Genomic DNA, 25,717 nt, shown 5'->3' on the forward strand with positions numbered 1-25,717 from the left:
TTCCACCTAACCAGAGAAATCGATGAGAAGGATATTGCAACTTCGTCAGAATGAAACAAAAGGATTTCATGAGAATCGCAACAAGGATTGATGAAAAAGGGTTAGGGCTTTTACAAGGAAAAAAGATTAAGGTTCTTTTTAGAAACAATAAAAAAAAAGAAAACAACTTTATATATGATTCAACAAGCATGCATATGTACAAAAATTCGCATATTAAAAAGTTGTGCTTGTCAGCACATATTTGTGGATCTCATTGAAGAGAATTTCATCCAAAAACATTTTCAGGCACTCTTCGTGAAGGTCACACATGATTTGCAAAAATATCATCATACTTGTGATTTTCGTATAAGAGTGCGAAGACCGAGAACATTAACAACACTAATATGCAAATGTCATCACACATTTGCATACATCTTTGATGATTATTTACTTAAAGGAGATTCACATGGCAGATCACGAATGTCATACTATATATGCGATGATAGTATCTTATATGCGAAGCTCAACCAGAGACAAGGACATTCGCAACACTAATATGTGAATGTTGCCACATATTTGCAAACCTCCTTGATGATCAATTACTTAAAGGAGATTTACATAACATCTTGCGAATGTCATAGTATATATACAAATATTGTATGATATTTATTAAGTTACGTAGGTTTAAGTTACAAGAGGTTCACAAATTTGGTTATGTAAACTTAGTGAGATATGTGAAAACATCATGTGAATGTACATTTTAGTGAGAGGTTGTGAAGTCAGAACAACATACCTATATATCGTGTAAAACTCAGGAGTTCGCGAAGGATAAAAAGGTTCTAAAAAAGTTTAGCATTTGCGATTGTGAACACATGGTAGATTTCACAAATTGTGGGCATTTCAAGAAACATGTCATTTTTGCCATATGATATAGTCATTTTTTGATAAAACAATATCACTATTAAAATACATTCATTTTCTTTTCTTTTTTTGAAAGGCAAGCTAGGGTTAGGCAGACCTCCCACCAGTTATTCAAAGTACCATTGGGTTTTGAACCTGCAATGCCCCACCACAAGGGACGTGTACTGACAGCTCCTACCAATCACGCAAAGCACCCATTGGTAAATACATCCATTTTCTAATTAGGAAGAACTAATGCAAATATCAACTTGTATTAGAATAGAACACATGCTCTTCAAGAAGTCAACTAAGCATTTTCATGTCTTTCATAAGTCTATCCCAAAGTTTTAGTAGCATTTTGGTTCTCCATCCCTTTCCTAAAATGACAAAAAAATGGTTCAATTTTCCGAACAATGTAGTGACCAACTACATTCTGTGTTTGGGAACCCACAGTGGGTAGGTGTTGGAGGATATTCACAGGTTTCCCAACAACCACCATTATTTGGGAGTTTGGATATGAAAAATCCCTTAAGATGGGATGGGATTTGGTATTCCATCTTGCAAATCCAGCTATAACCACTATTGGTGTAGTTGAAAAGTCCATTCGGACCACCCTTATCATCTCCTTTCTCAACTCCTTTTTAGTTTATATTGGTTGCTTGTGAGCTAGTTGGCAAAGAGACATCGATTTCAGCTGGTTGTCAATTGTCAGCTCCAAAGTTACGGGAAATGCTCTCAAATCCTGGATTTGAGTTCTAAAATTTGGCATTTCGATGCCAAATACAGGCTCCCAAAGGAGACTAATTAGCTGAGTTGATCTTGAGTTAGAATCCCACTAGGAGCTATGACCAAGCTTGGGTGGGTGGGGGAAGTGTATAGTTACCATTAGGGGTTGGGTGAGCAACATGTTGGGCAGCACAGCATGCTAATCCCACCTAGCCAAACTTGGGCTGGGATTGTGTCAGGGTTTTAGGCCATGACCCATTTAGTACCAGACTAAAAACCACCCCTTTTAATAGTGGGTTCAAACTCGGGTCAGCCCATGGGCTACATGGCCAATACATCGGGCTTTACTTAAACCACATTGACGGGCCCCAAGGTTTCATTATGTGGCTTCAAAGGGAGAAAATAACCCAAAAGACAAATTACAAAATTCTAGTAAGTTAACAAGGCAGGCGAACATCATACCTCTACCATGCGTTCATTGCCAAGCACATCCGCGGAACTAATGAAGATACTTCCGCTTCTGCAATTATTGTCCTTGTAAAATTGCTCAAATTTGAACCGGCAAAGTTTTCCAATATTGAACGTGAAAAGATAAATGCAAAGCTTGTGCTCCAAACGGCACACAATTTACTTATCGCCAAACTAGATACATGTTTTTCAAAACGATTCTTCTTTAGCACTCGATAGCATTACAAAAAACACGTGAGACTGCACGTGGGAAAAAGGAAAAGAGATGCTGCAATGATGTTACAACAAATACAGTTGATGAGAGTTAGTGCTTTACAGGATGGCTAGTGGAGTGATCGGCAGCCCCCTCTTGTTCCCAGATCTAAAACAGAGAATGGGAAATGAAAATAAGTCAGCAAATCAACCATGACATGAATATCCAAAAGCAGAAAAGACCATGCAATATGCCAAAAATGAGCAAATAGTAATGTACAGGGCACCGATCAAGCCATTCAAGAAGGCTGAATAGCAGTATTAAGGAAAGATACAAAAGGGCAGATAATCAACACTTAATTTAAGAGACTTTAACAAGTGGTCTCCACATAAACACAAGCACTGATTGAAGTTTGATCCTACTCACCAAGGATGAAACACCGGTTGACTTCAGAATGTCTTATTGCCCTTGACATCAGCTTATTCAGTTTATCTACCACGCATATCTTCATTGCATGGCAAAACTATTTTGACCAATCTTCCTTCTTTTGTTTCATATGCATTCTTAGAAGCACAGTAACCACGAGCATGAAAAAAATACCAAATCTTGAAGGTATCACAGCATTGTGGTGTATGTACAGTTTGAGCTATAAAAAAATTGTTGATTATTTGACACCCTTGACTGGAGATCCAAAAGGTTCTGCTCCCTTCTTTGGAGTTGAGACTTTTAGCTTCTCATGTTCTACTTCTCTTTGAGCTTTCTTTCTCTCAAGTTCAACCTGCCTACAGTTTTCTTCATGTGCATGCCCAAACATCTTTACAAAATTTAGGAGTGTAGAGACAACTGCAAGAATTATTAAAAAACAAATGATACAGTTGTAAATCCACCAGAGTGGATGAAGGAAAGCCATGACTGCTATTTCAATTATATTAAAACAAGGGAACAGAAAGAAATAAGAACTATTGATAGAATAGTAAGTACCATCACAGCAGAGAGAGAATAAAACACCATCATACAATAACAAGTCCTTAGAATTTCAATATTCAACAAATTAGATTGCAAATATTTAAACTAAATCTGCCACTGGTGGCATGCCAACTCACCCATTTCCTAATACCAACCCAGGATAGGAGGTAGCCACCAAGTGTGACTGGTTGGCAGCCATAATTTTAACAAACTTTCTAAAAGCTCACAAAAAAGTCTTATAATAAATTACATTAATATTAGGGTGAGACGGCTTCTCATTCTGCTCATGTCAGAGTTTGGTTCCTTGATCCATCCATTAGGTTTAGCAAAATATAAAATGGACATAGAAGATGCAAGTATTAGAGTACGTGTGTATCTGTGTGTTTTATTATTATTGTTTTATTTAAAGTTGTAGGTGGATATCAGAGTTACCGGAAGCTTCTTAGGTAGGTGGGAAGCTTGCTTCCCGAAAACTCGCTTCGGAAGGGCGATACTCCTCTCTTCCGAAACTCTATGGGAATCTCAATTCCCCACGCTTCTTCTATGCTTCCCACACACATGGTCTATGCTTCCTATATGTTTTTCTCACGTTTCTTTTCATATTTTTCATGTATTTTCTCTCACGCTTTCACTCACTTTCCATGTACTTTCTTTAAATTAGTAACCATCATTGTTAGATTTTAACAAAAATTTAACTCTTACTGAAAAATCACAAAATATAAGAATGATCAATTTTATTTTAGTTTTTATTTGTTTCTTGTTCGATTCCTATTCAATTACCATATTGCTTCATTTTTTTTTAATATTTTGCTTTTAAATTGATACTTCGCTTCCCGCTTCCTATAAATTTTAAAATGCTTCGCTTCTCGCTTCCGCTTCCCGTATCGTTTCCTGCTTTCGCTTCCTAGTTTGGCAACCTTGGTGGATATTGAATCTGGGTTTCAAATCCAACATCCAGTTATATTTTAAATGTATACCATGATGTTGTAAATACCCATTAGATATAAGGGTATTCTTGTAAAGTGTATTAGGGCATACTTTTATTTAATAACAGTGATTCACGTCTAGCAGTCCGTGTGGACGTTTTCTCCAAGGCAACTCTATCTTCTCCTCTACTCATTTTCCTTCCTGATTGCAGTAGGCGCTGGTGGCTTCTCCCTCGATTTCTGACATGGTATCAGAGTAGATCTGATCCCAAGGGCTAAGAATTTTTTTCAGAAGGTGTGTCCACATAGATCTTCGTCTTCTAAGTCATCTTCCTCTCTTCCTCTACTTTTTAAATCTGTTTCCCAAGGCCCTAGTTTCTTTCTATGAAATATTTTCTAAGATTGCAAGGTTGTTTTTCTTCTATCTGTTCTTCTTGATCTGTTAGACGTCTTCTACTTTGCATGTGCATATATTTTGCACTTTTAATCTTTTCTCTTGCCTCTGACGTAAAAAAAAGGACTTTCTGCATATTGTTTGACGTTTGTCCTCTTTTCCTCTTTAATCTGCAATTGATCAGATCTTCCTTTTATTGCATCCTAATCAGATCTGATTTCATACTCTTTATCGTCGAAATCGGGAGTATCATAAACTGTTTTTCATGCCATATTCAGATCTGAAATTTTGTTTTCCCGTTTGATTTACATTCTTCTCAGCCTACCTTTCTTTATATATACCTTTGTTAATTTGCTGCAAGTCGACAGTATCATAAATTGTCATTCACGTCATATTGCCTTTGTCGTGTGCGTTTTTCATTTTGAATCATACTGCAGTTTTGTAGCCTGCATTTGCTGATACAAATCAAATTCAGTATTCTATTTCCTCCCTAAAAAAAAGGAAAGGAAATTCATATAAAGGGGGAAAGTAAAAGTCTTTGAAAATAGGGACTGCATAGGACCTTTTATACATAGCCTCTTGCATAGGATCTTTGATTGATTTTCCTTTACTTTATCATTTTTTTTTGTTTTCCTTTTTGTCAATCATGGACTCTTCCTCTCAAAACTGTTTTTCCTCCAATTTCCTTGGTCAACTCGTTTCTGAAAAACTTACCACTTTTAACTTCTTGACTTGGAAAATACATATTCTACCTTTTATTAAGAGTCAAGGTCTCTCTGGACACCTGAATGGATCAATTTTAGCCCCACCAGAGTATGTTGCACAGAAAATTACAGATAGAAATGGGGCTGCCACTACAAAACAGGTGTCAAACCCTAAGTATGAGGCCTGGATGAAGCACGACCAAGCAACCGTTGCGTATATTACCTCTACTCTCTCTCAAGAGGTGTTGGTTGCTATTCTTGATGAATGTTCAGCGAAAGACTTGTGGGATAAATTAGTAAAGACATATTCTCAGATATCAGAGGCTAGAATATCCTTCCTTCAACGTGAATTTCAGCTTCTTACCAAAGGATCTATGTCAATCATTGAATTTTTGAATCAGGTCAAAAATATCACTGATCAATTGGCAGTTGTTGGGTATGAAGTGGAAGATAAGGATAAAGTCAGACAAACATTGAATGGGCTGGGGCCAGAATTCCATGTACTATCAACTTCTTTATTATGTCAGTCAGTTCTCCGATCTTTTGAAGATTTACAAGGGAAACTACTTCAGTATGAGATGACTTTAAAAGTGATGTCACATACGATTGGTGGACAGGTTCTTGCTATAGGAATCTCCTTTGGACAAGGTCGTGACGATAGTGGTTTTGGTGGAGGCAGAGAAGAGGTGTTCAGGTCGACCGTGGATTGCTGCCAACTCCGAATGTTGCATCGGCCTTCAGTGCAAAGAATATCCCTACCTGCTACTTATGTAACAAGCGTGGACATATAAAGGCAAATTGTTGGCATAATCCCCAAAATAAAGGAAAGTTTCAAAGGGTAGAGAGTTCGACCGTACGAAAAGAGAATCCATCTAAACTAGATGGAGCTGTTAAGGAACTCCTTTTGGCTACTCTATCGGAGCTTGATTTGAAGTGTGACGACCAAGGAGTATGGTACATCGACTCAAAAGCAACCACACATGTTACAAGTAATGTGGGTAAGTTATCTGCTTTGACTTCTTATTTTGGTAAAAGTAGCATTGTTACTGGAGATGGATCTCATCACCCTATCACTTATGTTGGAAATGTCTTTGTTCCTCTGTTTAATTCTTCAAGTCTTCAACTTTCTAATGTTCTTCATGTTCTAAACATCAAGAAAAATATTGTCTCAGTTTCTAAGCTTGTTGACCACACAAATTCTTCTGTTGAATTCACTCCATCTTTTGTTTATGTCAAGGACCTAAAAACAAAGGAGGTGTTCGCTAAGGGAGAGTGACGTGAAAACATGTACGTTTTTCAAGAGGATCCTTTTATCCATGTTCGTTCAGCCTTGAAGCAACCTTCTCAGTTTACATCGTCTCAAAATGTTCGTGTCTTGAGTTTGGATGAATTTAATAAGACAAATCTTGGGCATTCGCGTCTTGGTCATTGTAGTCGGGTCTTCATTGAAAGACTTGTGTCTGATGGTCTTCTTCTTGAGTCTGTTTTAAATTTCAAATCGGATGATAAAAAATGTTCAAGTTATCAATTATGTAAGAGTCATGTTCTCCCTTTTCATTCAATAAATGAAAGAGCTCCAAGGCCTTTTGAAATTGTTTATTCCGATGTATGGGGACCTGCTCCCGAACCCTCTAATTTTGAGGGTAGATATTATGTTATTTTCATTGATAATTTCTCACGTTTCAAATGGATATACTTCATGAAAAATAAATCTGAAGTCTTCCAAATTTTTTGTCGTTTTCATAGCTTTGTTAAAAATCATTTCTCTCATAATATTCTACATTTTCAATGTGATGGTGGGGGAGAATATTCCTCTCGAGATTTTGTCAACTATCTCCAAGATAATGGAATTAAGCATAGAGTATCTTGTCCACATACGCCTCAGCAAAATGGCATTGCAGAAAGGAAGCATCACCATATTGTTGAAAGTGCTATGAGCATGATACATGGAAATTGTCATCCAATGGGCTTATGGACAAAAGCCTTTCATTCAGCCATGACTGTTTTGGACAACAAATCTCCACATTTTGTTTTATTTGGAAAACATCCTAACTATGATGATCTACGGGCTTTTGGTTGTGTATGTTATGCTCATATTGATGCATCTTGCGTAATAAGTTTCAGCCCAAGGCAACAAAGTGCAGGTTTGTTGGATATGCAGACGATTACAAGGGCTATCGGTGCTATGATCTTGCCAGTAGACAAATCAAAATATCCAGAAACGTTGTTTTCGATGAGAATGATTTTGGAAATGAAGTAGATGCATTTACTAAGTCCGAGACTGGCACACTTTTCTATGATCCATGGCTCAACATGAGAAATTTTTCTGGAATTGGTGGTGAATGCTCCCACACTTGTTTACAAGAGACAATACAACACCTTGAGGTAGGGAATCAGAATTCTACAAATGTTAATAAGTTTGTTGGACATGTTTATACAAGAGGAGAAAGAGGCACGTTTTCCTTTGAAGATTCAGGGCAAGACTCTTTACCTTCTTCGGCAAACTCTGACCCAATCAATCACATCGCAGAAGCACCATCTGTAAGACGATCAGAAAGAGTTCGTCATCCTATCGAGAGATGGGTCAGCTATGAGAATTTCACCTTAGATTTTGAATTATTTGTCTCAAATTGAGATGGAAAATGAGCCTACCAATTTTCATCAAGCTACAGGTTCTAAAAAATGGATTCAGGTCGTGAACGAAGAAATGGAGGTAGTGTATCAATGTCAGACTTGGACGATAGTTCCTCGACCTTCAGATAAGAATGTTGTCGGGTCTCGATGGGTATATAAAATTAAATACAAACCAGATGGGTGTTAAAATACATGTAATTTATATAAATATATATATATATATATAGTCTATCATACCTGATAGGAAGGAGAACAAAAAATTGATCTCTCCTTCAAACTTAATGGTTCCAACTACATGATGTGGGCCGCCACCATGGAAAACAACCTCAAGGGAAAAAAGCTTTGGGGATACGTTATGGGCACCATTCCGGAACCGCAACTCCAACTCACCAAGATGGATGGTGATCAAGAAAAAGCTCTTGAAGGAAATGCCTGCATGAAGGCCATTGAAGATCACCAAGCTAAAGTGGAAAATTGGGAAAGCAAGCATGCAAAAATTCTTGCTTGGTTCATGAACAATGCGGAGCTCAAAATTTGTGCCAACATTCCTAAATTTCGGATGGCAAATAAAGCATGGTTCTTTATGAAAGGTATGTATACTCAAAAAGACCATGCTCGTCAATTCTTTCTCCAAGAAAAAATCTGAACCATTAAGCAAGGGAAAATGAGTGTAAGAGATTACTTTAGCACTCTTGGTGTAACACCCGTGAAAAAAAAAATCGCGTCCGACACGTGTCGGGGTCTAGGCCGCTTTGTCGGGCCCGGATCCGTACCGGACCCGAGCTCAACTCGGACCCGGCTTCTCGATCGTTCGAGAAGCTTGTGACTTTAATAAGTCACAGGCGTCTCGGGCGAGGGGCAGAACCCCTCGCCCCTTCTCTCTCCTCGCCCGATCTCATCTGCTCCGCCTCCCTCACGCCGCCGCCACCGGCGATCAGAGACGCCGGTGAGCAGCTCCGTCCGGCAGGCCTCCCTGAACGCCGGCGACTCGGCGTCAGCCACGACCTCCGTCCTAGGTGCTGCAACCGTCGGCGAAAGTCGCCACTCTTTGCCTCCCACCTTTCGAGCGAGACTTCGTCGCCACCGGCCGCCCTTCTCTTTCCCCCTTTTCTCTGCTGCGATCGGCGATTGGCTGACGACCTCGCTACCCCGTCGACGGCGACCTTCGACAACCGACATCCTCAGCCACCGACGGCCTTCGTGTTCTGACAACGCCCTATCCTCGGCTTCCCTTCTCTCCTTTCTTCGCCAGCCTCCTGTCGCCAGTGAGCCCGAGAGTTCCGTTGGAGACCTTCCAGCCCCAACGACGCGAGATCCCCTCCTCTCGTCCCGTGTGCCGCAGAAGGCCAGCCACCTGTTCGTCTCCCGTTTCCCTTGCCCATCTACTAATTGTTTTTCACCTCTGGCCACCTGACATTGTTAGCTGCCGGCAACAACATCGTCGCTGCTCTCCTCCCCCGTTGTGGTCTTCTGAGGTAAAAACCCCTTCTCACTCCTTTTTTTTCCTTTGTGAGGAGTCGGTCGACAGGGGGGCTGAGCCCCCTGTCGTCGACGCTTGTCGGCAGGGGGTTCCGTTCCCCCTGTCTTTGCTCGTTCGGCGGGGGAGGGGGATCTGTTTTCCCCCTGCTCTTGTTGTCCCGGCAGGGGGCTCGGTCCCCTTGCCATTCGTTTTGCTGGCAGGGGGCTCTGTCTCCTTGCCATTCATTTTGTCGGTAGGGGCTCTATCCCCCTGCCATTGGCTTTTCGACAGGGGGTTCCTCCCCCCTGTCCCTTTTTTGTGCTCTTAGGCAGGGGGCGAGGCCCCCCCTGCTCTTGAGGTCCCAGCAGGGGGCGGAGCCCCCCTGCTCTCTTGTTCCTTCTCGGCAGGGGGTTCTATCCCCCTGCCTCCTACGTTGTGCCAGCAGGGGGAGAAGCCCCCTGCTTTCCTGTTTTCGAGCAGGGGCTTGCCCCCTGCATCTTTGTTGTTCTTCGGCAAGGGGCTTTGCCCCCTTGCCTTGTTCTTGTTGCCGGCAGGGGCAGAGCCCCTGCCTGTTTCGTACCAGCAGGGGGCTGCGCCCCTGTCTCGTGCTTTGACAGGGGGTGTTCCCCCTTGCCTTGTTGCGGCAGGCGTGGCAGGGAGCCTCTGCTCCCTCCCCTGCCTTTCCTTGTGCTGGCAGACAGGGAGCTCCTGCTCCCTGCCTCTGTTGCTGTTGTCAGGCAGGGCTGAGGCCCCTGCCTCTGGCACCCTTGTCTGCCGGATGCAGAGTTCCTGCATCCGCCTCCTGCAGGCAGGAGGCCTTGCTGTATTTGCTTCTCGTTTATATTATGGCGTATGCTAACGTTCTAAGCTCTCCAGGTTGAACGGTGGATCTAGCTCTCCCTCTCTGGCTCGAGCTCTTGTTTGCCTACGCTGCATGCGTACGAGGACCCACAACCCCTTAAGGTAGGGGATTCTTGCGTGACAGGACAATGAGCTGATAAATGCTAAAATAAGAAAGATAACTAAAAGAGGACGATATATGTATATGTATAATATATATACGTATGTCTTTACCTTCAACGACGCAGTTTCGCGATCCTTGTCCTCTTTACTTTCTTGCACTTTCCTTTCTGTCGCCGCCGCGCTATATGTGCTCAGGCTTTCCATTTCTGTCTTTACATTCTATGTCTTTTAACTCAAGGACGCGGTTTCGCGATCCTTATCCTCTTTACTTTCTTGCACTTTTCTTTCTGTCGCCGCCACGCTATATGTGCCTAGGCTTTCCATTTCTGTCTTTACATTCCATGTCTTTTAACTCAAGGACGTGGTTTCGCGATCCTTGTCCTCTTTATTTTCTCGCACTTTACTTTCCTGCTGCCCCGCGCTTTGCGCCCTGGCATTTACTTGCTTATGTCTACTTTGTTCTTCAGGATGCAAATCCTGGTCCTCCATTACGTTCTTGCACTCTACTTCCTGCATTTACTTGTTGCCCCGCGCTTTATGCGCCCTGGCCTTGCTATTTGCTTTACTCTTCGTACTTTACTTTCCTGTACTGTCGTGCTTGCTCTTGCACTTGCCTTTTGCTTGTGTTCGTCCTTACCTTGTGTTTGTCGTTCGTGCATGTATTCTTATCTCTGTCATATGCTTCTTTACTTGTTTACGCTTATCGTTTAATCGAGGTGCAACCCCATGCCTCGTGAGTCGTCTTTTACACTTGCGTATTAAGTGTAGGATCTCATACCTCGTGAATTATGTGCGTAGTTGTCTGCTTGTGTGTTTCGATGATCGATGTATGATGTCATACCTCGTGTGGAGCTCTAGCGTTCTACCCTCGCGGTGCAGCTTCGCCCATCGAGTCTTGCCCCTCGATTTGCCATTATATTAGTATGTGTACGAGTTTGTCCCTTATCAGCTTGCACTCCCTGAGTGCAGCTTCGAGTGTATAGTGTATCTCGTTTCACTTGTCTTACAAGCCATGACACACACTTATGCACTTTGATTCTCCTAAGACATCGTCTTAGGTGCAAGCCTATTTTCAAGATGTATAGCTTCGTAAAGCAGAGATAGCGACTGAATCTCCCAAATCGATGTATTTGGGATATGTGTGTTACGACCTTAGTTCACATATCTGATACGACTCAGATAGCCTTGTTTAGAAGCCCTTGCATGAGTAGGGCGGGGATCCTAGCGACTTGCGCCATCGCTAGATCGGCGTTACATCGCCTCTGATATGAGACCTAGTTTCTAGGCTTTCTGGTTCAACCAAGAATGTAGTGCCTTCCTTCCTCCGTGAAGGTATTGTTGGATCTCTTACGAGGGATCCATGTTCCTCCTCTTGTAGTTGTACCCTTAGTTACGTACGATATGTTTGGACTACAAAGAGCAGGACGAAATGTCTGTAGTAACCTCTAAGCGTGTATTGACACATTAAGCTAAATCCTGCTATATTGATATGCGCCTAATAGGCAGATTGCTTGCGATTGTCTAAAGGACCCGAGCACGATCAGTTGGAACTTGAATAAGTTCGTTGTAGACTTCTGTAAAGCAGAAGTGTTAGGATTTCCTACGAGAGATCCATACCCCGCTCATCGTGGTTGTACTTTTGAACAGGTACGTTGCGTACTACGATGAGTAGGATGAGAGGTCTATGGTTGCCTCGAACATGCAATGGCATGTGTTTGAGATCACAAGATTGATGTTTCTACCCTCACTATGGATTGACCCCCTTTCATCGTGGTTGTGCATTTGAATAGATACGTTGCATACTGCGGTGAGTAGGATGAGAAGTGTGTGGTTGCCTCGAACGCGCAATAACGCGTATAACTCACCTAAATAATAATCATGCGCCTTCACAGGCAAGATGCTCGATTGGGTTGAAAGACCAGAGCATGTAGAATGGGACGGCGGTTAAGAAACCCTCTGTCGTGCTCATTCAGGACGGTTCATCAAGAGAGAGGATGGATAATACAAAACTCCGATGGACAGTCATTAATGGCAATTTCGGGCAAAGATCCCACCTTCCCCAATCATCGGAGGTTAGGAGAAATCTTTCAGGCCACTTCTGCAGAAGTTCGGATGCGCATCCATTGGGCCTTTGTTTGCCTTTGGGGATTTACTCTCTTGGTCACTGACCGTCCCTTTAGGAAGCGGACTCAGTCAGTCATTCGGGGTATAATAAAATATATAGCATAATGGACCCCCGGATCGATCTCGGTTGTTTCTACGTTTTGCCTTATGCGTACCCACAACGGCTTGCTCAATAATGAGACAAGATATAACTTATACACATGATCATGAGATATGCATGTTGCGACGTGCATTGCTTGCTTGCTTGTTAGCTCGGTAGTTTGGTATGCTACTCGTTGAGCTAGGTACGCCTGCCGAGGCGTTACCCTTGTTGGTTAGACTGCTTACGCAGTTCTTTGCTAAAGAATGACTAACTTCTCATATTAGTCAATTACTTATACTATTAACATTATGCTACGTATTACCTTTTGTGAAATAACTGCTGCCGTATGATTGCTATTATATGTAGCTTATGAATTGCTAGTAATGCAATAGCTTGTGCCTTACGATTAATATAGCTATTTATCAATGGATTGAGCCATCCAATGATACTTGTATGTATTACGAGCATGGTTATGAATGTTTGTCTTATGCTATTGCTTTGCTTGACTGGTGAGTAGAGTTAGTTACTCTTCACCTTTAGAATATGTGGGATTGTTATAGTTGCTTTTTTAGCACTATGATCCTTCCTGCTCTTGTATTTAGTTGTTTGCTTTACTAGAGCTTTGCGTACTTCACAGAACCTTTGGTTAGATCTGCTAGTCATGCTTTTCCTGCTTGATCTAGCATTTATCTTGCTTATTGCAGCCTTTGCTCTTTTTTGTCATTTGCACCCCTACTAGTCTGTTGTGGGACTGACCTATTTCATGGGCAGGTGGTGAAAAGGTTAAACAACTTGCGATGACACGATGACGCGATGCATTCAAGGCAATGCCCTTTCCTGACGTTGCGCTCCTGGAGACTCTTTTGATAGATGTGGTATTAGGTTTCTTTGAAAGCATCTCTTTTGATTAGAACTCTGGATTTGTAAAACTGTATTACCAAAACGTGGTTCTTTTCATTTCAATAAATATGTACTTAAATTGCAAATCGGTTTGTAAGGGGTAGTATGCTTTTGTGTTGTAATGCGCCCAAGGTCTAGGGACTTGCTGTTTTGAACCTGATCTTCCGCTGAACTTCTGTTTTAAACTCTAATAAATGATTGATTTCAAAGCTTTCAACCTTTTTCATAAAAGGTTTCAAGTCCACGATTTTGGGGCGTTACACTTGAACCCTTATGGGATGAGCTATCTTTACTAAAACCAAAGTGGGTTTCTAGTGAAGATGTGGTATCAAGAAGAGAACAAATGAAAAAAAAACACTTTTCCCAATTTCTACGTGGGTTTAGGCCTGAATATGAACAAGTTAGATCTTCCCTACTTCATAGATCTAAGCCTCTCTTTGGAAGATGCCATAGCCGAAATATGCCAAGAAGAAACTCGTCTTAACATGATTAAGGGAGGAGATGAAGTTTTGACCGTGTCTAAACCCGGCAATCATGTAAAAGCCTATAAAAATCCACACTTTGGGAGGCAAAATAACTATAATGGCAACTATAGAAAAGCCATTTGCCATCATTGCCAAGAACCGGGTCATATAAGACCTAATTGCCCTAAGCTAAATGAAGCACCAAAGAATAAGGTAGCCTTCGTTGAAGAAATTACTCAAAAAAAGGAAGAGACTATCAAAGGGAAGGAATCCTTCTCGCTTGCTCAACTATCGGAAGCCATTCAAATTCTACTCAAATCGCCATCAACCTCGGGTGCCGCCATAGCTTCTTCTTCTTCTCCAGGTATGTCTCCTTGGATTCTTGATTCTGGAGCTTCCTTTCATATGACCCCTCTTGAAAATGGGTTTTCCAATTTGTGCAATAACTCTAAAAACTCTTATGTTTCAACCGCCGATGGTACATCTTTACAAGTAAAAAGTTTTGGAACTTTAGATTTTTCAAAAAATTTCTTTGTGCCAAACGTAAGAGTGGTACCTCAACTTAATTTAAATCTCCTCTCTGTTTCTCAAATATGTGATCATGGATGTGAAATCTCCTTCTCAACTAAGGATTGCTCTATACAGGATCTCCGGTCCGGGAAGCAGATTGGGCAAGGCCATAGAAGGAGAGATCTCTATTACATGAGCAAGTTGAAACTTCCCACTAACTCTTTTTGTAATCATGCCCAAGATAAAAATATTGAAACTTGGCATCAAAGACTTGGACATCCAAGTTTCTAAAAAATGTACGCTTTCCCTTTTGGAAAGAAATTTTATAACGAGAAACATTTTGTTTGCAAGAATTGTATTTTTTGAAAAATGAAATCTACTCCTTTTCTAAATAGAACTTTTGTGTCCAAAAGACCTTTTGAGTTAGTTCATTCGGGTGTTTGGGGCCCTTCTCCGGTCATATCGAAAGAAGGATACTCCTATTATGTTACTTTCATTGATGACTACACTAGATATGTGTGGATCTATTTTCTCAATTTAAAATCCGAAGTCTTCGACTTCTTCAAAAAAATTCATATGATAGTCAAAAATCAATTTTCAAGTAATATCTCTACTCTTAGATCCGATTCGGGTGGAGAATATCTATCAAATGAATTTCAAAAGTATTTGGAAACAAATGGAATTTGTCATCAAAGATCATGTCCTAAGACTCCTCAACAAAATGGTCTAACCGAAAGAAAACATAAACACATTTTGGAAACCACTAGGACACTTCTTATTTCTAAAGAAATTCCAAAAAAGTTTTGGGTCGAAGCCGCTTTAACTTCAACTTACTTGATAAATAGAATGATATCTTCATCTTTACAAAATATATCTGCATATGAAAAACTATTTGAAAGAACACCCGATTTCAATAGATTAAGAATTTTTGGCTGTAAGTGTTTTGTCCTTACACATAAAAGAGACAAGTTATCTCCTAAAGCTATTGAATGTGTCTTATTAGGATATAGAGAAAATCAAAAGGGCTTTAGATGCTTCGACCTTAAAAATAACAAACTATATATATCTAAAGATGTAACATTTTTAGAAAATGAAAATGGTTTTGAGAAAACTAAAGATATTGACGAAAGCGAATATGCTTTCTTATTTGACCTTCTCTCTCAAGAAGATGTGAATCCTCAAGAAGAGGAAATCTCGAATGATTTGTTGAATGACATAGAGGATATGCCTCTTAACAATGTGGAAAATGAAAGTGATAGACCCATCCAAACCTATGTTAGGCGTGGTCAACAAGTACCCATGAGTGCCTTAGAAAAATACTCTCAAGATTCCAACATAGAAGAAACCTCTTTAAGGAGATCCAGCCGAATCTCCAATCCTCCTAATAGGTTTGTTTCTTATGAGTCTCTAACTCCAAGGTATAGAGCATGTCTAATTGTGTTACACTCTTTTCATGAACCTTCACATTATAATGAAGCCAAAAACATTCCTCAATGGGTTGAAGCCATGAACTTAGAACTTAGTGCCCTTGAAAAGGCAAAAACTTGGGAAATAACTTCATTACCCACTGGCAAAAGATCAATTGGATGTAGATGGGTCTTCAAAATTAAAACTAAGAGTGATGGTTCTTTAGAACGCTATAAAGCCCGATTGGTTGTAAAAGGATGTGCTCAAGAATACGGTATAGACTATGAAGAAACCTTTTTACATGTAGCTAGGATGACTAGTGTGAGGACTCTTATCGCGGTTGCGGCAGTTAAAAAATGGCTTATTTATCAGTTAGACGTTAAGAATGCATTCTTAAATGTTGAACTAAATGAAGAGGTTTACATGGATCCTCCACCAGGAGTATGTATCGGTGAAAATAAAATTCTCAAACTTAAAAAGGCATTATATGGTTTAAAACAAGCTCCAAAGGCTTGGCATGATAGACTTAGCAATGTAATGACAAGTTTGAATTTTCGTTCATGCTATACTGACACTGTTTTGTTTGTTAAAAGTGAAGGGTCTTCCGTAGTTATTCTACTACTTTATGTTGATGATATGATCATCACTGGGAGTGATGAGCAAGGAATCAATGATATCAAAAAAGTTTTAAAAGAAAATTTTGATGTGTCTGACCTTGGTTTCTTAAGATACCCTTTAGGAATTGAAGTAGCGTACTCTTCTCAAGGGTCCATTCTCTCAGAGATGAAACTTGCTGCTGACATTTGTTCCAAGTCTGGTACCTCCGATGATAAGAAGACAGAAACCCCTAAAGTTATCGATGCAAAGTTATGGTTGGAAGACAGAACAATCCTCGAGGACCCTACTCCCTACCGCCAACTTGTTGGGTCTCTGACCTACTTATCCATCACTCGGCCAAACATAACTCATGCAGTCCACTTAGTCAGTCAGTTTAAACATGCACCTACAACTGTGCACATGAGTGCAGTCTTAAGGATAGTCAGATATATAAAAAACACCATAACTAAGGGAGTTTTTCTTTCCTCTTCATCATCACTTGATTTGCTTACACTGATGCTAATTGGGGAGGAAATCCCAATGATAGAGTCTCAACTACTGGTTTTTGTGTTTTCTTAGGTGACTATGATTTCTTGGAGATGCAAGAAGCAACACAAAGTATCATTGTCCTCAACCGAAGCAGAATATCGTGCTATGACCACTACAACCATAGAGCTTGTGTGGCTAAAAAGTCTCCTCAGTGATATGGGCATTGTCATCTCTACTCCTTCGAAGATGTGTTGTGACAACAAAAGCGCAATCTATATCGCAAGCAATCACACCTTTCATGAGCGTACTAAACACATCGAGATGGACTGCCACTACGTTCGTGATGAATACCTAAGAGGAACCATAACACTGCCTTACGTCACATCCAAGTACCAGTTGGCGAACTTCTTCATTAAAGCCTTTGCCGCTCCTCGTTTTATGTTCCTTCTCAACAAGCTTTCGGTTATATCCCCGTAAAGCTTGAGGGAGGGTGTTAAAATACATGTAATCTATATATATATATAAATATAGTCTATCATACCTGATAGGGGTATTTTAGTCATTTCACAAGTACCCACTAGGGGTACTTGTTATTTTTCTTTTTTTTGTATTTATTTTTTGCATTTTCTTTTTAATTTTCTTTTTCCTTTTTTTTACCCACATAAGGGGCCCCACCATTGAGTCGTTCATGGGAGCTCCCAACGACTCCATGGGAGCCCCCTTTGTGGCTCTCCTTTTGAGGCCATAAGGCCACCTCCCTCTCTCTTTCTTTTTGTATATATAGGGGTGAACCCCCTTGTATTCTTTATTCTTGTAAGCTTCCTCTCTTTCAATAAAGGGATATTTATATTTTGTGTTGTGTTGTGTTGTCCCATTGTGGACTTGGGTATTATCTCTTTGTGTTGTCCATTGGTGGACATTGTAAGTGCTTATAGCACTCTTTATATTTCCGCATATCTCATTACAATGGGAGCGTGAAACGATATAAAGCATGCCTTGTAGCAAAGGGATTCACACAAGAGTTTTGGCAGGACTATGAAGAGACCTTTAGTCCAGTTGTGAAGATGGGCACAATTCGTATTATGCTATCATTGGTTGTTCATCATGGATGGGGGATAAGTCAATTAGATGTGAAAAATGCCTTTCTTCATGGATACTAGAAGGAAGAAGTTTACATGGAGCAACCGTCGGGATATACTGAGGGGAATCCTAAATATTATGTTTGCAAATTTAAGAGAGCTCTTTATGGCCCGAAACAAGCATCTCGGTCTTGGTTTGAAAGCTTCTCCTTAGAGATTCAAAAGCATGGTTTCCATCGGTCCAAGTTGGATCATTCTTTTTTTATCTTCCATGGTAAAGGAATTACTACATTTTTGCTGTTATATGTTGATGATATAGTCATTACAAGGAGCATTGAACGTCATATTTAGGAAATCAAAGATCTCGAGTCAGAGATTCAAAATAAAGGATCTTAGGGACCTTCGATATTTCCTTGGGAGCTGACCTTGATCCAACACAAATACATGATGGATTTGTTGGAAAAGTCTGGAATGAAGGACTGTAAACCCTTAGCTACCCCAAGTGTGCTTAATAAAAAATTAAGTGCACAGGATGGAAACTTGTATTATGATCCAACAAAGTATCGTATTCAGTGGGAATGTTACAATATCTGACTTTCACTAGACCTGATATCACGTATTCAGTTAATCAAGTCTCCTAATTCATGCATGATCCAAGAACGGGGCATATGGAAGTAGTGAAACAAATATTAAGATATCTAAAGGGCACTATTGGGGATGGGCTTTTATATCCTAAAAGTCAATCTCAGAAGCCTTTTCATGATATTTCTGTTTATACAGATGCAAACTGGGCAAGAGATCCAGATGATAGAAAGTCGGTTTCAAGACATTGTGTTTTTATTGGACCTAATCTTGTCTCTTGGAGTAGCAGAAAGTAGAAAGCAGAAGGCAGTGGCTCGGTTTAGTACAAAGGCAGAATACAGGGCAATGGCTGCTGCTACAACAAAGGTGTCATGGATTAGTGGCATATGCTGACAGAGCTGCAAGAGTCAATTTCTAATTGTATACTTTTTTGTGATTCCCTCAATCCCATACATCATGGAAAACCAAGCACATTGAAATTGATCAACATTTCATTCGATAGAAGATTGAAGACAAAGAAATTGAGCCCCATTATGTCCCAACAGAAAATCAAATTTCTGATTTATTTACTAAAGGGCTCACGAAGTGTAAGTTCTAGTTTTTGAAAAGCAAGTTGTCCATGGTCCAACACCATGCACAACTTGAGGGGAGCTATTAGAGTACGTGTGTATCTTTGTGTTTTATTATTATTGTTTTATTTAAAGTTGTAGGTGGATATTGAATCTAGGTTTCGGATCCAACATCCAGTTATATTTTAAATGTATACCATGATGTTGTAAATAGCCATTAGATATAAGGGTATTCTTGTAAAGTGTATTAGGGCATACTTTTATTTAATAACAATGATTCACGTCCAGCAGACTGTGTGGACGTTTTCTCCAAGGTAGCTCTATCCTCTCCTCTACTCCTTTTCCTTCCTGATTGCAGCAGGCGTTGGTGGCTTCTCCCTCGATTTCTGACAGCAAGAAGGCCTCCTTGCTTGCACATATGGAAAATGAATTTATAATTTATAATTGCATATTGAACAATGAAGGAAACTTATAGTACAACAATCTGGAGTTGGAATTTTACACCAAAATTCTCTTCAACCATAGCATAAAGGCATGTTTGCTTGGGCCCCAAATGAGAACCGTTCTCTCACAATGGTGAGAGAATGATTCCCATAAGCAACATTTCTCACAGGTGAACAAACATGAGAAAATGAGGCTGTGAGATTCAAAATCATGTTTGGGGTCATTTTACTCACTTCTCATGTGATTCCAAATCACATTAACCACATTGTGATTTGGAATCATATGACTTCGGATCACAAGGGATGGAATCATGTGATTTCAATTCACGAGATGCAAGCAAACATGCCCATAATATGAAAACAATTCTGAGATCCCTTTCCTAATAATGATAAAGCACACTCTAAGGAAAGATCTACTTTAAAACAGGAAATTAATGAGATCAACATATGCAATATAACATCTAGAGCAACAAATAGAAGGTTGAGCTTTCTAAAAAGCTAAATGAAAATATCAAGTGTGGGAATACCTTGTTCAAATGGGCAGCGAACAGGGTCCTCACCAAAATATAGGGCAAGTGCATCTGCATTTCTACCCTGAGCAAGTGGATAAAACAATTAGGGAAGCAATTACCTGAAAAGGTTCATGAGCATTTAGTAAACCTGTTCACATACCACTGCAGAATACAGCAATGTTAAGGATCGTACTTCAGATTCAGCAACAGTAAGGAATCCCCTCAGGGTCTGAAGAATAAGAATAATACAAATATCCGTGCACATAAAAGAATTATGAGAAGATATAAATGAAAAGGAGAACAAATAAACATAGATTGAAAGAAAAAAATGTCCACATCACTCAAAATACATAATGATGAGGGAGATTCAAAAGAAATAAATTAAGAAATAACACAAGTGAATTGTAGAATATCTTAGACTGAAAAAAAATGAGTATGTTGTCTTTAAGGAAGGAAATAACATTTATACAAAAAAAAAAGTTACAAAAAATCCCATGGAAATCCATAGATTTCTTAGAATGAAGGTTGATTGAAAAATGAATCTAATTGCTAGGTTATATGGCTTAAGGAGAAAACACCTGTTGCTGTTAGATTTTAATCATTGAGTTTGCCCAAATAATCAAGTGGAACTTCCTCTTCAATGAATGATGGTTGAAGGTTTCAAAGTACCAATGTAGAGTTTGATGGAAAATTTATGAGGCATGATTTGATTGGTGCAACAAAGAAGCTAGGATACATTAATAGAGGAACTAAGAAACCAACGACAATGACCCCAACTATTAAGACTCGAAGTGTGCTAACTATCTTATGATGGCATGTTCCCTCAATGAATGGAGCCCTTCATTAGAGAAACCTTTAGAGTTTTGACAATGCTACATAGGTGTGAGATGGAGTGGTTGCTACTCAGAAAAGTATAAAGTGAAAAAACATGATGTCTCAAACACAATCTGAAGATGTAAGAGGGCAGACCCTTGAATTAGTATTACATGAACTTAAGAAATTATAGGAAGATCTAAGCTGTTAGGATTATACAGATATCCTCGTTGTGCAAAAGAGGATAATGAGGAATTTGATGAGAAGGCATTTGAACTTGATAGTGAGTATGAAAATATCAAGTTCAACATTATGGGATGTGAAGAATTGCTTTTCTTGGTACCATTACACTCTTCTTTAAAGAGAAAAAGATAAAATACCTCTAGTGAGTTCTAGTTGAGTGTGCAGAGATTGAACCTGCTAGGTGGCATTATTGTGCAAGTCATCATGAAACTTATTTTGCACAAATATAAAGAAGTAAAACAGTAAATCAGAAAGATGAAGAAGGAGATAAAAAGAGATGGCAAGGATAATAGAGAAGAGAGGAATGAAGAGAGAAGGTTAGGATTGAAAATCCTGTGTAATACTTCTCTTTAGATGTGTATGTTAAATATGTATATGTAAATGAATATATTTCTGTACTGTATTGTACCACTTGTACAGCATACTGTACTGTATTGTACAACATACTGTACTGTATTGTACTATTGTACTGTATTGTACTGTACAACATACTGTACTGTATTGTACTATTGTACTGTATTGTACCACTCGTACAACATATAAATATCAATGGAAAGGGGAGAAGACATCATTGCCACCCAACATTTTTTTTCTCTCTTCCCTCTTACCTCTCTCTCTATCTCTTGCTACGATAGTAAGGTGACTCCCACATCTGATTTCTCACATGGTATCAGAGCAAAGGGCGTGGTAATCACGATCATCTGGAAGGCCCCTAAGGACCTTGACGTGCGTTTTTGGGCGTTCTCAAGGAAAGTGTTTTTTTTTTTTTTATTTCGACGTCGTTTCTTCATTTCCTCATATCGTGCATCTTTTCCTTCTTACATATTCTGTTATCCCCAATTTTATCAACCCTAATTTCTGTTTTCCCCAAATTTGGGAACCCTCATTTCTCAAAAGTGCCTCTTTTCTCAAACTTCTTGTGATTTCTTATCTATTTCTTGCAATATAGTTGATAAATCGTACATTCTGCACGATTAACTAAAAAAAAATTGTGATTTCCAAAACTCAAAAATTTCTGTCCGTACGGTTCTGTCCGTACAACCTACGAATTTCTGTCGTGCTGTTTGATTCATCTTTGATCTTCTTCCTTATGGATTCTAAAATCAGCCCCGGATTTCTTTCTCAACTTGTTTCTCACAAATTAACTCATGGTAACTACTTACTTTGAAAACGCCAAATTCTGCCGTTTATCCGAAGTCATGGTCTTTCCGGGCATCTGGATGGGGGATCACCCGCCCCACCTATGACTATTACGCAAGAGGTAACTGGTAATGATGGGAAGGTGAGTTGCATTGCTATTCCAAATCCTGCGTATGATGTTTGGTTTCAGAAGGACCAATCTGTGGTTGCCTATTTGACTGCCACGTTATCTGATCGTATATTACAAACTATCTCTGACCATTTTACTGCTGCAGAACTATGGAGACATCTTGCTCACTCTTATTCACAGGTTTCTGAATCACGTGCACTTCAACTGAAATGGCAGTTCCAATCTATGCGAAAGAGAACTAAGACCATTACTGAATTTCTAGGGGATATCAAAATTATCATTGATCAGTTGGCCGCTATTGGATATCCTGTTTCTGACAGAGATGTTGTTCAACAGGTATTGGGAAGCCTTGGGCCCCAATATCGTATGTTTTGCACTGCATTACAGGTTGCCTCTACACTTCCATGCTTTGAGGATTTACAGGCCAAACTCCTACAGTATGAAGTTAGTTTGACTCAAGATCATCTTATTGATGATCCTCATCCTGTCATGTTTACATCTGGGTCTACCTCATTTCGTCCACCTGCTGCTCATATGGGCCGTGGAGGACTCCTTCCTACTCCTACTGCTCCACCTGCCACTAGAGGTACCCGTGTCCCTACTTGCTTCCATTGCAACAAGCGTGGCCATGTGAAAGCAGATTGTTGGCACAACCCACAGAATCGCAACAAGGCAGGGAGGCCAGGACCAAGAGCTGGACAGATGAATGTTAGACAGTTTCAGGGGCAGCCGCAGGGAAATTTTCGAGCACATCAGGGTACTGATCAGGGACAGAGTGCAGGGTTGCCACATGATGTGCAACAAATTCTGATGACTGCATTTAACAACATGAATTTGCGTCAGAATGATGATGGAGTTTGGTATATTGATTCTGGAGCAGCCGCACATGTTACTTCTGATGCAGGTAAACTTTCCAACATGGTTCCTTATATTGGCACTGGCACTATTGTCACGGGAGATGGTTCCCACCACCCTATTTCTCATACTGGAAATGCATCTCTCTCTTTGTCACAATCTACACTACCATTGAAAAATGTCTTACTCACTCCTGCCATTGAGAAAAACATTTTATTTATTTCTAAATTGGTTGATGAAACAAATTCATCCATGGAATTTACTCCGTCTTCTGTTTGTCTTAAGGACCTTCGAACCAAGAAGATGCTCGCTAAGGGTGAACGACGCGGAAACATGTACGTCTTCGAAGCAGCCCCCGGGACTTTGAAGACGTCATCTACCGTGTCTCCATCTTTTCCTGCTTATTTGAGTCAGTCTTCTTCTGTTATGCAATGTAATAAGCCAGTTTCTTGGCATCGTCGGTTAGGTCATTGTAGCCAAGGGTTCCTTGACAAATTGTCTTCTCAGAGTTTTATTCCCAAAGTCAAATTAGATCATAAGTGTCCTAGTTGTAATGTCTGCAAGAGTCATGTACTTCCCTTTCAAAGTATCAATAAAAGAGCTTCCAAGCCATTTGAAATTATTCACTCTGATGTTTGGGGCCCAGCTCCTGTTTCATCTCTATCTGGCTCTCGTTATTATGTGTTATTTCTTGACTCTTTCACTCGTTACACTTGGATTTACTTTATGAAATCTAAATCTGAAGTGTTCAAACTTTTCAAACAATTCCATGCTCTTGTTCAGAACCTTTTCAATTCAAATATCACTTATTTCCAGTGTGATGGTGGTGGAGAATACATATCTCATGATTTTAGTGAATATTTAAAGGACCATGGCATCACACGTGCTCCTCTTGTCCTTACACTCCACAACAGAATGGAGTAGCAGAACGTAAGCATCGGCATATTGTTGAAACCGCGTTAAGTATGATGCACAATATTGATATTTCTTTCTCTCTTTGGACTGAGGCCTTTCACACTGCAGTGCATATCATTAACAGGTTGCCTATGGAATTATTAGGAGATCAGTCTCCTTATTATTTGCTTCACGGTTCTCACCCTTCTTATGATGATTTGCATGCTTTCGGATGCATTTGTTATGTCCATGTGGATCATTCTTTACGTAACAAGTTTCAGGACAGAGCAGTTCAGTGCAGATTTCTGGGATATGCCGATGGGTATAAAGGATATAGATGTTATGATCCTATTTTGGGTAAGATTAAGGTGTCTAGAAATGTTGTTTTTGATGATGACCATTTCAGCACTTGTGATACTTCACAGGTATATGAGCAAACTACTTATGATCCATGGCTTTGTGATACTTTGCTATATGACTCTATCAGAGATCCTGTTGTTGATGAACCAATTCAGTTTGAAGCAGACAACTCCATCATACAGGATGCACCTTCACGGTTTTCAGGTTTGGTTTATGCCCGTCGAGGAGCCCCTTCAACTCCATCTCACGAGGCTCCCCCTCTTCGACGATCCACACGTGAAAGGCATCCTATCCATCGTTGGGTTAGTTACAACAATTTTTCTCTTGACTTTCAGTTGTTTCTAACCAATGTGGCCAAAGAGAAAGAGCCGTCTACTTTCCATCAGGCAGCCCATTCTCGAGCTTGGGTTAAAGCTATGAACGAAGAAATGGCAGCACTTCATGAATGTCATACATGGGATATTGTTCCTCGACCTGTTGATAGAAATGTTGTTGGTTCCAAATGGGTTTACAAGATCAAGCGTAAACCAGATGGTAGCATTGAAAGATATAAAGCTCGCCTTGTTGCACGCGGATTCACACAACAATATGGGCAAGATTATGAGGAAACTTTTAGCCCTGTTGTCAAAATTGGCACCATTCGTGTGATCCCCACTTTGGCACTTCAGCATGGTTGGTCTCTTAGCCAGTTGGATGTCAAGAATGCGTTCCTACATGGGGACTTGAAGGAAGAGGTGTATATGGAGCAACCTCCTGGATATAGTGAACATGATGCGGCTACATGGGTTTGTAAATTGAGAAGGTCTCTTTATGGTTTAAAACAGGCATCTCGGTCTTGGTTTGAGAGTTTCTCCATGGAAATTCAGCAGCATGGCTTTTCTAAGAGTATACTTGATCATTCTTTATTTATGTATAAGAATGATCATGTTACTACTTGGGTTCTTATATATGTTGATGACATCATTATCACTGGGAGTGATGATGCACATATTGCCTTGGTCAAGTCTTTACTCATGGCCAAATTCAAGATGAAGGACTTAGGCCCATTGCGATACTTCTTGGGAGTTGAAGTCGATAGACAAGATGATCGACTCACTCTAAGTCAACACAAGTATACTCTTGACATTCTTCACACCACTGGTATGATTAATTGTAAACCTCTCAGCACCCCATCTGTCTTAAATCATAAGTTTAGTGCAAAAGAAGGCCAAT

The 25,717-nt window shown here is 40.1% G+C and overlaps 1 protein-coding gene across 1 annotated transcript in view; it reads right to left on the reverse strand.

Annotated features, from left to right (window-relative positions):
- Positions 1–2,157: 2,157 nt before the first annotated feature.
- LOC149842157 (formin-like protein 18) overlaps positions 2,158–25,717 on the reverse strand; it is an 84,058-nt gene continuing 60,498 nt past the window's right edge. Inside the window, exons 16-18 of the mRNA XM_090000598.1 lie at positions 20,086–20,152; positions 2,693–3,109; positions 2,158–2,434 (exon numbers count right to left, since the gene is read on the reverse strand). Of these exons, the coding sequence (XP_089856724.1) occupies positions 2,931–3,109; positions 20,086–20,152 (246 nt within the window). The 3' untranslated portion in view covers positions 2,158–2,434; positions 2,693–2,930. The remainder of the gene's footprint in view (positions 2,435–2,692; positions 3,110–20,085; positions 20,153–25,717) is intronic.

This window comes from Nuphar pumila, chromosome 3, assembly GCF_984573655.1.
Source record: "Nuphar pumila chromosome 3, dmNupPumi1.hap1.1, whole genome shotgun sequence".
NCBI lineage: Eukaryota > Viridiplantae > Streptophyta > Magnoliopsida > Nymphaeales > Nymphaeaceae > Nuphar > Nuphar pumila.